This window comes from Lemur catta, chromosome 4 (genome assembly GCF_020740605.2).
Source record: "Lemur catta isolate mLemCat1 chromosome 4, mLemCat1.pri, whole genome shotgun sequence".
Taxonomy (NCBI): domain Eukaryota; kingdom Metazoa; phylum Chordata; class Mammalia; order Primates; family Lemuridae; genus Lemur; species Lemur catta.
Window position 1 is genome coordinate 109,556,445 of NC_059131.1, and position 15,398 is coordinate 109,571,842.

The window sequence follows — 15,398 nt, forward strand, 5'->3', positions numbered from 1 at the left end:
TGGACACACCAACCACGTCACATCCCAGAACTATCCCCAGGTAACAGACACCTGTAGCTTCACTCAGGAAGCGACAGTTTTCACACTAATCACAGTAATTGTAGAGCAGAACTTTCTGCATAAAAATAGGTATCCTAATTGTAATAACTCACATGTAACAATTCATAGTAACATCACTAGCTGCTCTAGTGGATACCTTATTTCCTAGGCAGGATGGCTAAATGTGTAACTTTTCATTGAGATTTATGTACCATCCATAAACAAACAAGTGCAGATTCTTAAAGTACAAACCACAATAGGGCAATCTAGTCCTACCAAAAAATTACACTCTCTAAATATTAATGCCGGTCCTTGAATAGGAAATAGTTTTTTATATAACATAAATACCTAGAATTGTTACTAAGATAAGATTCCAAATGTTTGGTGAATATTGGATGAGGCAAGACAGTTAGATAAAGTCAAATATTAAAACGTGCTCGTGTGTATATGTGTTTAAGTCACCACACAACTGTCTAAGTGTCACCAGTGCTAGAGGACATATTCTAAAGGAAACCATATATAACAAGCTGATCTGCTTGTCCAAGATCATACAGGTGTGTCAACTAATGTCAGAAGATCAGACTTCAGTCAGCTTCTAACTTTAAATATAGAACATCTGAGATGAGGCATCAGGGTCAAAGCCTGTTTCATACCAAAAACACTGCCCTCTGGCATGTGCAACACACAGTTCCCATTTGTGCATTTCTAGTTTGCACTGGTTCAGGTTTATGGCATGTTCTGGTATGATAAAAACTGCTATGTAACAGGGAACATTAAATCTTATTTATTTGAAATAATTTTTCATGAATTTTACTTACTCAGAAAATACCTGCCACATTCAGAGCACACTGTGGTCAGCAAGTGCTATGAATTAAAGTGCAGCATCTCTCCTCAAAGCTTATAGGCTAAGTGCGTGTGTTGGAAATCAGAACCCTTATGTACACTGTTGGTGGGAAGACAAATTAGCATATGCATTATGGAAAATAGTATGGCTAGTCCTACAAAAAAGTTAAAAACAGGACTACCCTATGATCCAGCAGTCCTCCTCCTGGGAATGTGTGCAAGGGAAATGCAATCAGTATGTCAGAGTGACACCCGCATGCCCCTGTTCACTGCAGCACTGCTCACAACGACCAAGAAATGGAATCAACCCAAGAGCCCATCGACAGGTGGGTGGATGGATAAAGAAAACATGGTGGATATACACGATGGAATACGGTTCTGTCTTCAAAAAGAAAGAAAATCTGTCATTGTCCACAACCTTAAGGACATGAAGCAAAGTGAAATCAAACCAGCATGAGACAAATACAGCATCATGTTACTTACATGTGAAACCTAAAGAGGTAGAACATGTAGAAACAGAGTGCATGGTGGTTGCTGGGGACTGGGGTGGGGAGAGCTGTTGGTTGGGGGATACAAGGTTTGGGTCAGACAGGACGGATACGTTCTGGAAATGTAACAGCACAGCATGGAGACTACAGTCAATAGTAACATATACTTGAAAGCTGCTAAGAGAATAGATCTTTTTTAATCTTTCTGATTCATTTCAACTGTCAAAAATCATATACATATGGTCTACAATATCATGCTTGCTTTGATACATGTATACCTTGTGGAATGGTTAAATCAAGCTAATGAAAATGCCCATTATCTCACATCTTAAAGTGTTCTCACCACAGAAAAAGATGAGAGAGTAGACTTTGAATGTTTTCACCACACACAGACAAAAGAGACAACCACGTGAGCTGATGCGTGTTAATGAGGTGGCGTCCATTCCACCATGTCTGCATATATTAAAATACCACGTTGTATACCATAAATATATTGTCAATCGTGCCTTAAGAAATATATACATAATTTTTAAAATAAATTATACACTACTATCTTGCCATATGCTTGAAAAAACAACAATTAAAGTAGGGTAAGCAATTGACCATGAGCTAAAGAAGCTTCAGATAGTGACCCACATCTGGTACCCCCCATCGGGTTCAAACTCCGCGTGCCCCTCGCGATCCGGGCATTTCCCCCTGTGAATGTGCGTCTAGCACACAAAGACAGGTGACTTGGTACAATCCCACACCTTACACAAATGAGCACTGCTTCACCCACGGCAGGACTGAGGAAGAGGAACCGGGTCCAAAGCTGAAGGACCGTGACTAAAGAAATACTTTTTATTTAAAAATCTAATACATGTGCACATACACACACGTATTATTTCATAAAATGACCTATTTTTAGTGGCTACTCATGACCCAGTAACTTGATTTCAGAGCTCACAAAGTGGTCATGGCCTGAAGTCTGAAAATGCCCAGCTGAGAGTCATCACTATGCAAGGCCCAGTGGGATTCTTACAGGAGAAGCTGAGACGAGATTTCCTCATAAGCTTCTGAAGTTCTATCCCTGGCAGGCTGCGTGAGGGGCCAGGAAAGAAGGTCCTGTATTGGAGCAGACACACACCTGTCCCCAAGGAGCTGGTTTACGGCTGCACCAGGGAAACCCTGCAGGGCTCACTTCCATCACCAAGCAAGTACCACCAGCCCCGGGACCCGGGTGGTCTGGCCCATGCAGACATCCCCCCGCAGCAGGAGGGGAGCAGCACTGTGCACCGCCCCCCCCCCCCCCGAACTGCACTTTGCACTGGCTGCAAGGGAGCAAAATGGACAGCAAAGACTAACTGACCAGTTTCTGTCTTCTTGTTTCTGAAATGTCTGTCCAATTGGGATTTAAAGAATCAAGGCAAAGTTGGATCCAGATAAATAATCTCTATTTTAGCTAGATCCTAAAATACAATTATAAATTATATCAAATGATTACCACATAAGAGCGGGGAGAAGATAAACTAACCTTTGAACCATAATAACTGGCGAGATGACGAGGTTCTAAAAAAAGAAATCACCCCTTCAGAATTTCACTCTATATCATCATAATCACAACAAAAAATGACATTTATTTTTTTAAGCAAATTTAAATGTTAAAAGACAAAATAACTCAAATAAATATAATAAAAATGCACAGGTTACATACTCAAAAAAAAAAAACGTAGAATTAATTTATGTAAATACCAACGCTTGGACATGCTACATGATGAAGACCATGCTGACTCATTCTGACTTCCAGCGTATATCCTTATTTTCAGTTTCCTAACTAGCCATTAAAGAATAATGATAGAAGGGCTGATCTGCTGTTTTTACATGATTCTTGGAGAATATTTCAGATATTTTCACATAACCATACCAAACATATGCAAGTACTGTAACAGGGTGAAACATGTTTGTCTCGAGCAGAACGGTTGAACATGCTTTCTATTTTGCAAATTATAGGCATTGTTGTTTCTGTCCTCCCTGAGACATCATCATTACTTCTATAGGATTTATGGCTGAAACTGAGACACAGAGCAAAGATTCTGAGCCAAGTTCCCATCTGGCAAACTGTAACATAAGGCAAACTGTAAAAAGCTCATAAATGTGGGCAGTTTCATCAAAGACAAGAGCTAGAGGGTTCCAGAGACTGAGGAGGAAACTAGCCAGATAATTTTTTACAGTCATGTAATTCTAAAGTAGCAGCAATGAACACAGTTCTGCCCCTGATCGTATCACTGAGGTAAATATAAAGATGGTAAAGAAAGAAATTAGGCAGAGAAGATTTGAGACACTATCAATCAACTCTATTCTTTCATAAATTTGCCTTTTTTCTTCTTGGACAAAAGCTGAAATGGATATAATAATTTTTTAATAATTTTAAGAGAGATAAAATGATTTCATTGGAAAGTGCCCCATAAATATTGAAGTGACTATAATCTCCATGGATTACAAGTGAAAAAGTAACAAGTTATTTTTTAAAAGATTACATACGTGTTATTTAATAGCATGCTAAAATATATCAACCAAAATCAACAAGCAAATATTTGTCACATCACAATTATGTTTTTACATGCATTTCTAAGATGTTGAAGATCTTTGGACAAACCTCCTAAATTCAATTCCAACATTATTTACTTACACAAAGTAGATAAAACTAATACATTCTGAAGCAAGAAGTTCAGCAATGGTAAAGCGTAAGAAACGAAGACAAAAATCAACAGAAGAAACTGAGAGACTCTAAGCTGAAGAGAAAGGAGAAGTTAGGTCATGAAGACAGAAGGCAACTATCAAGATGTTCTAGTGCAGAGAACAGAAAACTTACCGCTGGACAAGCAGGCTGAGGTCGCTGCAGAGAACTGTGGATGGCAGAATGTGCACACACTATCATGTACACATCACAAATCTATCCTAACATTAGAGTCGGGAGCGATACACCGGAGTTATGTTTTGTGACAATTTACCTGGCAGTATGGATTGCAATGAGAAGTGACAAGGCCCAAGAAAGCCCCTTCAGAAGAGGACTGACGCCACCCAGAAGAGAATAATCAGGATATGGAATGGTCAAGGTCAAGGACGGGACAACTGTGAAGGTGAAGAAATAACGTAGAGGATGGAGTCTTTATGATTTGGTTTCTAATTTCATAAGGTGGCCAAGACTGAAGAAAGAAACTGGGATGATTATATAGTTTTGTCATTAACAGAAAGGGGAAACCCCAAAAGGGAAGTTATCTGGGGCAAAGCGAATGAGAAAGTCATCCTGGAGCTACCGAGTTCATCCTGTCAAAAAGACGCCCAGCTGTGCATCGAGGGAGCAGTTGTAAACGGGAGTCTAACGCTGGGAACCAAAGAGGATCAATCATTTGGAATCCGTCAGCATGGCGCTGGTAGCAGAAGTCACGGATGGAGCTGACATTTCTCAGGGAGAGAGAACTCAGAAGAGGCCACAGCCAAAGCACCCAGGATGACCCCTGGGGAGGACGGGAAATCACAGAAGTGTTCAGAGACATGAGTAGAAGACCTACCAGATTATACTACAAACACACAAAGATGAAGAGGATTTCAGAAAGGTCCCACAAACAAGAGTGTCAAACTTTATGGAATGAAGGAAGAGAATACATATTTCGCAATGAGTACAACCCCATGGCCTACACTGCACAGCGACGGACGGGCCGAGAGTCGGGACGTTTCCAGAGAGCACAGAAGACGCACGGAGGCCGGGGGTCCCGGCCGAGAGGGTCCCAGTGGTCCCAGGATGTGCAGTGCACCCCAGCTACACAAAAACTTCTTTAAAGACAGACAATTGGAAATGAGATCAGCACATTAGTACAAAATAATAAAATATTAATGAGCGTTTACCTTCTTGTGATTCTTGTAAACATTTCTGTGGGCAAAGCCCTTTCCACAGAGCTTGCACTTGTAAGGTTTGTCTTCGCTGTGTATCACCTTGTGGGCACCCACCTGGTCCAGCCGCTTGAAAGACTTGTCACAAATCTCGCAATGGTAGGGCCGTTTTTCTGTGAAAAGTGAGTGGAGACAGTCTGATATCTAACAAAGGTGAAGGCCGAGACAGGAAGCGTGCTCACCTTGGACTGCTTCCCACGGCTGAACAACTGAGGCACGGCCCAGCACCCAAGCGGGACCCACCCCCCGTGCCCCTGTGTTGGGAAAGTCCATCTCTACTCCCAGATGAAGCCTGAGCTTGTTCTCTTACACAGCCGGTTTATAAACTGAATGTACAAAGTAGCTTAGAGATAAAGAAGTTTACATGTGAGAAAGAAGTCCTATTTCCAGATGAAATGGGCTGATCTGTGCCAGTACATCAGGGTCTCAGCCCCGACTGCCGAGTGACCCGACTGTGACGGGGGAGAGGCCGGAGCTGCGTCCCATGGGGAGGCCGGGCCCCGCGGAGACAGAGCTTCCAATGCGCCGCAGGAACTAGACACTCAGGCATGTAAAATCCCTATCTATGTAATATTCTTACAATGTTGATGACTAAATAAAAATGTGTATCAAATAAAGCATACTTGAAAGCCAATGATTCTTTTGATCTCTGATTTTAATTTACTAAAATACCTACAACTATCTCCAAACAAAGTGGACATTCAAAAAGATTATAACTTCAATGGCCTCAAATTATGGATCATATACGGCACTTCAGAAAGGGAATCCACACAGCAAAAATTATTTTCAGAGCTGATTTTTTCTTAAATTTGTATAAGTAACACAGACCTATTACTCAAACTTGCTTAAAATGAAACTATGGCTTAAAAAACTTGCATTCTCAAAACCTATTTATAAATTTCTCACTAAAAACTTTATTAGCATCTTATGTGGAATGTACAAGTGTCTAGAAATGCAGGAACTGCAGTTGTTGAATCTCCACTGAACGTCAGACGCTGCGCTGTGACTGCATACAATGACCTTGTCTAACCTGTGTGGCTATTTTGAGAGACAGGTGCCCATTTCACAGGAAGAATAAAGAAACTGAGGCTCAAAGAGGACTAGGTGACACATCATATGGTGACTGTGAAGATCTTCAATGTCATTTAGTCTAACTACCTCTGCTTTATAAATAAACTTAGGTCTAGAGAATTAAGTCACTTGTTCAAAAGCACATGACTAGTTAATGTCCAAACTAGAACTTATAGCCAGGGCTCCTGATTACCACTAAGAATGCCTGAAAATGACAAAGCAATTCATTTTTAGTGATTTCAGTATAGACAAAAGCATGTAGTTTACCTGAGTGCGTGATCATATGACGTTTCAGCTGATTGCCTGAAATAAACTTCTTCATACATTCTTGACAATCAAATATCTCGTGAATCTGCAAAAGGTTAAACTGACAGTTAAATCAACTGTCAAATCCTAATAAATTACATATAGTGCAAGCAAATATCTAAGCATGTGGACAGTTGCTACTGTAATATCCAAACTATACATTACAACACAGCCCTAACTTACTCATACTAGCCTATATAAATTGATAATGCCATGAACATAAGTTGCCCAGTAAGAACTTATCACTAAAAGAGAACACAAGATTCACAGTCCTTAGTTATGTAATATAGCTGACCTAAATAATACATATTAAATTTATACTCTGTAAAAATTTATACCTAGTAATTCTGAATCTATTGTTATGCACCAATTTAGACTTGGAAATAAATATGTCACCTGCAGGTAATAGAATTCTTCACAGTAGGCAATAGTATTTTAAACTTAAATGTATATAGTATAAAGCAAAACATTACAGCAAGAGACCAGAAAATACATGACTCTGAAAAGCATCTAGTTTACAATAAAGACTTACATGATAGAACCTTGATAAAAAAAAATGGGAAAATATAGGTCAAAGGATACAAAGTAGCAGTTATGTAGAATGAATAAATGCTTAGATCTAATGTACAACATGAGGATTATAGTTAATAACAGTGTATTGTATCCAGGTTTTTTGCTAAATGAGTAGATTATAGCGACTCTTGCCATGGGGGGAGGGAGGGAAATAATTGGTAACTACATGTTAATATTTCACTATAATAACCATTTTACTACATACGTATCTCATAACATCATGTTGCATACCTTAAATATACACAATTCCATTTATTTTAGAAACATAATAAGGGAAGACATAACTTTAGCAAATAATTAGCTAACGTAAATATTACAACTGGGTATTAAATCAGTTCTTTCCCTCCCAGATTCTAAAGCAGAGAGACTGAACAGGCAGTAAGAAATGTAGAAGCCAGTTTACTATCAGAAATGACGTACTCAACTGTTAAAGGAATGTATTCCGTGATGCCTTGTATTAGAAATGTTGAGCATCTCAATGAACAAGACCGTCACATTCTTTTGCTGAATATTCAAAAACGGTTTTGGTGAAGTCCTGTTTTCGCTTCTACCTCATTAAAGGTCCAGCTCACAACACTAAACCCCAGAGGAGCAAAGGCCCTTCTTCCTGCGAGAAGGCGAGACGGCAGTGACCCCACGGAGTAACCAGGAGCAGGACAAAGGCTGAGGCAGAAGACCCTGAGCTGGCACAGCACCGGGGCAGTGAGCGGAGGACTAGCTGGCTCCTGACAGACGGTTCTCCTGGCCCACGCGGCAGGGAAAGGCCAGGACACAGAGGCTGGGGCAAGGCTGGCAGGTCCCGGGTCTGCAGCTTCCACCTGGGCTCTGTGCCCAAGCACACGGCAGGTCCAAGGCTGCCAACCTGCCTCTGTCTGTCAGGTCTGACTCTTGCCGAGTCCATAAGCTCAGTGAGAGTCGCAGGGAAAGGAAAAGTAGAGACACAAGGCAGAAACCAAAAGATGTCATTCTACTGGAGCCTGACGTATGCCCCCTTGCTTAGACGCAGTGGCATCTAATCTTGGCCAAGGGGTATCCGGAGTCCAAAGAGCACCAGGGTGCCTTTAGGAAGCGGCAGGGGGTCTGCACACCTGCCCGCACAGGTGCTCGCAATGCTAGTGCCACAGAGTACAGAGGAGAAACTTCCAGCCCGAGGCATGTTAAAGGCAGCCTCTTCAATCGTCAAAGACCTTCCCAGTGGCCTCAGCTGCTCACCTAGGTTTGAGGAGCAATGATATGATGTGTGATGTTTATTTAAAGACAGTAAGAGCAGACTTACATTCTCAAACTACTTTCTATAATATATAATATGTAATTTGCTAATGACAAACACATGCTAAAAATGGTATGTATTCTGAGCAATACATAAATGAAAACTTTTATTTAGTTTATTTTCATTTTTATTGGTATCTAAAGTTTTAAAAATTATTAATCCACATATTAAATGGTAACTGCAAAATACTCAATATTTATTCACTTCTTAATTCTCATGGTTTCTGAAACATGAAAAATTTTTCAAGGTTGAATTGAGTTGATATTCCCAACATCATAAGAAAGAACATTTACTATACATAAAAGCATTTTTGCATTGATTATCTTACTTCTAGTGGAAAATTCAGCCCAAAGATATTTTCAAAACTCCTTAAAAGTCTTAATAACACAATCAGATTTAAAGCAAAAATGATAGGTAAATACTATTTATGCCTAATGCTTGGTTAACCACATTTTTTAAAAATCTTATAAAATTTCTAGTTTACCAAATTGATTTATAGAGTAATATTTTTGAATTTGAAGTCCCAAATTAAGTAATTTTCAAGAAGAATCAGAATATACCTTATTGTAATATAGGATAATATATAGTAATTTAAGATACTATACTATGTTATAATTTGGCATTGTCATAAAGCACTATCTACTGGGCAAGGGGAAACAGCACAGCTAAACTCTATTAGACATTAGATATACCCAACTATAAGAACAGCCAAAACTGGAGCCAATAAAACTGCCTACGGATTCAGAAAGGCTGAGCAGTGACGGACTAGGGTATAATGGAGGAAGGACTGCATCGTCCTAGTAAGTCATTAATATTATGAATAACATTCTGCAAGGACAACTCGAGCTCTAGCTCCTATAATTCCACAACCACCAGTGGGATTTCCTGCTGCCAAGATGTTCCTTTCAGGGGAAAAAAGTTCTTATTATCATGAAGAAAATAAATGAAAAGGGGAACATCATTCAGAATATGCTCCACAGCCAACTTTGATGAGCACTCCAATTGGTAAAATATCTTAAATTATCAACCTCTAAAATGTAAACAGATCAGAGAAACAAATCATAGAATCATAAAAGAGGATGTGATATCCTTTTTCCAGCAGACTGAATCCCTGCCTCAGACTAGGGCTCTGCTTCAGAAGCCACAGGGAGGAGGGGCAGGAGAAAGAGCCCTAACAGACCGGCATTCTGTGCAAAACTTCTTTAAAAGCAATCTTGGTGCTGCTCACTTGGGCAACACATATACTAAAATCAAAATAATACAGAGAAGATTAGCATTCACCCTGTACAAGGATGGCACACAAGTTCATGAAGCATTTCATATTTTTAAACAAGCTGATCACTTCCCAGCCTTTTGGCTAAAATCTGATACAATTTAATAAAATCACCACTTGGAAACTGAAAAAAAAAAAGAAAAAAAAGAAAGGTAGTTCCATGGCACTCAGAGGGAAAACAAACAAAATAACACCAATCAGTTCAACGTCCCATGTCATAAGTGAGAAAACAAAGGCCCAATGTGACATTGAGGGCTGGTGACAGAAAAAGAAGAGACCCACTGCCCTGACTCCCAGTCCAGTACTCGTCCCACTATTTCTCCCTAAGGATCAAAATCACTCAACAGACAGGATATAATGCAATAGTTTAACTGCCATACATGTTAGAAGTTAAATACACAGCACATGATCGTAGCAACTGGATTAAAAAATCATATGAATTTTAAGTCTTGTCAAATCACTTTGGAACGCAGCTATACATAAGCAAAGAGATAAAATTCATATTACAAATCATAAAAGGAAAATTTTGTTTTCACTAGAACCATCTCCCTTCTCCTTTGGTATAAAAATCACTAAAATAAAACATTTCAGACTCCTAGATATTCCAAAAAATATGTGACATTAGAAAACAATCCTTTATATCTTTGTTATAATAATAAAATACAATATGAATATTTGGACCCAGTCATGATGCAAACAAAAAATCTAAATTCTATTACAATTCTATTTTATTGAAAATTCTAACTAGTTGCTAATGTTGTTAGAGTTAATAACTGTCATTTTTCAGATTAACTTTTCATATCAAAATAATAACAGTAACGTATACTTATTAAAAATGTTAATTTTATTTCCTCCTAATATAACCATTTGTTTCTGTGAACACTTGGGCATACAAATCTATGAGTTCATGCTTAATCACCTTAATGGAAAAAATGGCAGAAAGTAAAATCAAGTTCACTAAACATTATGTTGGCAACTCATTACATTATTATAACATATTATTATCTTACTTTTATTTTTAGCTTGTCAAACTATTGCAGCTTTGTTGCTGCAGATGAAACTAGAATATGCATGCATTTTAGTAGCCAAATGCCATGCCCTGCACATTATAAATGCATAAAAATGTATAGTTTCCTCATAGATTTATATTTCCTGAGCAAGTAGCAACTGATAAAGCTGGAAACCAAGGTGGGGTGTTATAAATGAGGAACTCATCTAGCTGAGACACTGCACAGTGAAGAAATATTTCCACTAACGCTGAACAATAAACAATTTAAAATATCCTTATGCAGTTTACTTTTCTGCACGTTGACCGTGCATTCTAGAATATTATTGTGCTTAAGTTAATGACATAGCTCTGTCTTGACAACACAAAACAATCAACTAAAAATTTGCATGGCCAACACTATAAATGACCAGAAGATCTTACACTGGGATGACTGTCAATATTTGTCTTACTGACCTTTCTGTGTTCCTGTAGGCTTGATGCTGACGAACACCTTTTACTGCACACAGAACATACGAGCTTTTTCTTAGGATCTCCTAAAACAGAAACAAAATACCATCATGATTTGAACGAGACTATTAAGAGGAGCAACAGATACAGTTTTTCTAGGTGATATGTAATTTAATCTTCACAACATAGAATTCTGAACTATTCAGCGTTGTAGACACATCCATTAAACTCAAAAAGTTGTATTTTAAACCCTTTCTTTGTAAATCTGAGAAATCTTCCATTTCATAGACTACACTTACAAACAGGCCTTTCACTTTTCCATGTACTAATTACTGTCTAGTATTAAAAGAGAAAGGCACATATCCACAAAGAATTCAAATCAAAATTAACCAAATGTGTTTATGAAAGAAAAAATTGTATTTATCAGTTCATAAATTGATTTTCCTAACTTCTTTTACATGTCCGTAGCATTTTATCAGGTTTTTAAAGATGGAATTCATAGATTATGCTTTTCAACACCAGACTCTTGTAAAATCTATGAGCAGATGCTTCATCAAATTAACGTTAAGAAATAAAATCAAGGACAGTAAAACATTATATTGACAATTCATATTAATACACAAATCAAAACAGCCCAATTTCATCTGCTCACATAACGATTACGCTTATAGTAGCTCATTTCACATTTCAAATTTCACAGTGGTTATAGAAATGAAGAGTCAATAAAACTTTTTAAAGTGATGTAAAAACAGTATCACCTGTACCACAGTAAATAACCTCAGATTGGTTTACCAACTTTTAATTGGCTGATTTCAAGTATACAAAAAGGAAAAAGCACACAGTACAATGAACCACCAGGTCCATGTCACTGGCCCACAATGACAAATCCACGGCCTCGACGGGCCCAACCTGAACTCACGCACTACCCCACCCCCATTATCCTAAAGCAAATCCCAAACAAGTACAACCAACATTACAAAGTGATTTGACTTTATTATAGGACTATGTTTATGAAAGAGAAACACATTTGTAGAAAATAGAAAATATGAATTTTTGTGCTATTATTTGAGCTACCTATTTCAATGTTTTCAGTATGCTAAAATATTACAGCCAAGAGAAACTTTCTTAGCCATTGACAACCAAAGGGCTACAAAGGGGAAAATTCTCTCAAGCAAAATGAGGACCTGGTAGCGTGTATTGGCAATCGATTCCCCATATGTGTCTTTCACACACGAGGGCCACTGAGAAAGAACATTCCCTCCTTCCAAGCTCCCACAGGTTGGGACTGTCCACCTTCCACCAGCAACGCCTTGTCACCCACCCCAACCCTCAGGGCAGCTGCTCCTTGAGACTAGGCCCTGTCCTGCCACCGGGCGGGTCATAGGAGGGGAGTAGAGGAAGGAACAGATTTCTCCACCAGCCAGCCCTCTGGCTTAACCCCGTGCCCCAGCACCCCTCGTCCTGCAGGGTCAAAGGTAACACATCCAACCCCCACCCCCACTCTTCAACACCTTTCTTCTCCTCACACCTTCTCTTCTTCATCCTAGAACTCAAATCCCAGTTCCCCTGAGAAGAAATACAGGAAAAGCTTATGCTTATTCACCTGAAGATGCAGGTAGATATTATCTCCCCTAAGTCCAAAGTCTCTCTGTTGGCACCCACAGAATCTGAGCAAAACAGAACGATGGGAAGTAGGCTGAGGAGCTGAGCCCCCTTCTACCTGTCTCTGCTGGGTAAGCGAGGATTCTCATGGCCCTCCCAGCTGCCACAGGTTCAAGGACAACAGCATTCACAAAGCCACTGTAGCCAGCTCAGATTCAACTTACAAATGACCCGGGAAGACGTGACTTACAGCAGTAGAGGGTGGTGGAAGAAACCAACACAACTGTGCCGAATACATATTCATTTAAGTACTCGAGTTTCAACACACTGCGAGTTAAGTATGGTTTTAGGAGCGGGTCTGAGGACCTACCTACCACATATTACGGTTTCTATGGAAAAATGTGGTCCACATTTAAAAAAATCAGCTTCTCTCCTCTCAGCATCTTCAGTTCATGTCACCTAACAAGAATCATTGGCCATCGCAAGTGGAAGCTGCAAGACCTTCTCTTTCCTTGAATATCTTTGCCTTTTTCCAAAACAAAACATTCTACAACCACATATATGAGTACTGCTTTGCTTGCTATTCCTAACAGGGAATATTCTTTCCCAAAACATCTGTGTACCTCACGGAAGAAAGGGGACTATGAATGAGACAATGAAACCATGTCCCAGTTCCAGCAAGAGATATGGCATAGTGACCTTTAGCCAAAATACGGCAAGATTTCACATTTGATGATCCACAACATATGAAAAATAAGAAAATGAAATTTCCTTTCATGAATTATTTCCTACAATTATTTCTGAGTTTCCAGAATGAGTAACAGTATAATATCCAAGGCCAATTACAAGAAGCCTCAAAGAAATTTTCTTACAGCACAGCCTGAACACCATATGCCCTGTAGCAAGAATGCAGAAGTTTCCAGAGTTTCAGAATACAGCTGGCTTTTTATTTAGTGCAGCAAAGTTAACTTTAAAACTGACATGAAAGTTCTGTTACAATATATTACAGACATAGATGAAGAAAATTAAGAATAGCATTTTAACCAGAACGGCATTTAAAAAAAAAAAAAAAATGACGGCAAATCTATCAAAACGTTGTGCTTGCCTTTTGCAATCATAGGGAAGGTCATCCACTTCCCAGAACCAAGTGCAAAAGTGAACACATGAGAAAAGGATGTGCACAGAAGAACATGCAGAGTCCCGTGAACCTCCTTGCGGGAGGCCTGAGGCAGTGGACAGTAAACCCAGGTACATTCGCTGCCCGTCTACCCTGTGCTGAGCACGTAACATCCAAGTGACAGTCAAATTTTATATTTGTTTTACCGTTTAGGAATTCATATATAGTGTTTGTTTTATTAACCCAAATGTATTCAATTTCTGTGTCAAAATGTAATTAGGAATTTTCTTTAATATAGGAGTACTTTAAGCATTAAAAACTCAGATTTTAGTGTAAAAATATTAAGGCAGAAGGGTGTCACTTAATAGTTTCAAAATATATCTACAATCATTAATGTTAACAATTTATAAAATAAATTTCATATGCTAAAACATTAAAATTGTTGTTCAAAAAAATGTTAATTCTTAATGCACCTGACACAGAGTATCTTATCTAGCTACACCAAGCACTAGACTCGAGTGAAGGTCTATAGTTATGACTAGGTTCAGAGATGGGGAAAATGACAAATGCTGCTGAAATCAACCTAAGAAAGAAAGTTTTCAGCGAAAGAAAAAACCCACGGCAGGAGCCGCACATCTGCGTGAAGCACAATGCAAAAGCCAGCTCTCTCCTCAGGAGTGAGAATCAAAAACAGGTCACTATGACCCGGGAAAAGGAAGCCCCTTGAATAATGACACCCCAGTGACTCCTCACCAGTGTGGACATTTTCCTGGTGCCTTTTCAGGGCATCCTTGCTCTTCAGCCTCTTCCCACAGCTGCCGGCCTTGCACACGAACCTGGCATCACCCCGGCACGTTCCCTGATGCTGCTCAAAGCTACAAGACAACCAGCAAGGGGACAGGGAGAGGCAATGGTGAAGACGTACCAATGAAAGTCACACGTCACAGCAAGCTTTGGTAACACATGCTCCCTGTGGAGTCTCGGGACCATTCCATGCATTACCTCTGCGGGTAAGAGGAAAAGCATTTACGTTCTGAAGCCATGGGACACTGAATTGCTAACGAGCATGGAGGCCGCATGCAAAAAGTGACCCACAGCCATACGACAGTCATCTGAGAACTCAGACACAAAACCTCAATGCTGAGCTGAAGGAGGAATTGCAAACAGAGCACTGAAAACCTCGCGAGGAATTCTTCAGACTGCTTTTCGCTGTGCACTGAAGAACACTAAGGGGAAATAGGAAAAAAAGAGAAACAAAAACTGGAAATATGAGACAAAAATGTATAAGAATATGCCAACTCTGAATAAAGTCACATTCATAATCCCCCTTTTCTTTTTTTTTTTTTTTACTATAAGACCAATATATTATAGTTAACAGAATATTTTTCAAAGATTCTTGACATTAAATTTTTGGCTAATTTTGAATTGTT

At 39.2% G+C, this 15,398-nt stretch overlaps 1 protein-coding gene and 1 non-coding gene across 2 annotated transcripts in view; one reads left to right on the forward strand and one right to left on the reverse strand.

Annotated features, from left to right (window-relative positions):
* Positions 1-15,398, reverse strand: part of LOC123637401 (PR domain zinc finger protein 5-like) — a 74,369-nt gene that overhangs the window by 31,823 nt on the left and 27,148 nt on the right. The window contains 5 exon segments of the mRNA XM_045550587.1: positions 5,256-5,413; positions 6,639-6,723; positions 11,256-11,335; positions 14,722-14,843; positions 15,102-15,194. Coding sequence (XP_045406543.1) covers positions 5,256-5,413; positions 6,639-6,723; positions 11,256-11,335; positions 14,722-14,843; positions 15,102-15,194 — 538 coding nt within the window.
* Positions 9,738-9,847, forward strand: LOC123637575. The gene has a single exon (XR_006734943.1). It is a non-coding gene; the product is annotated as a U6 spliceosomal RNA (small nuclear RNA).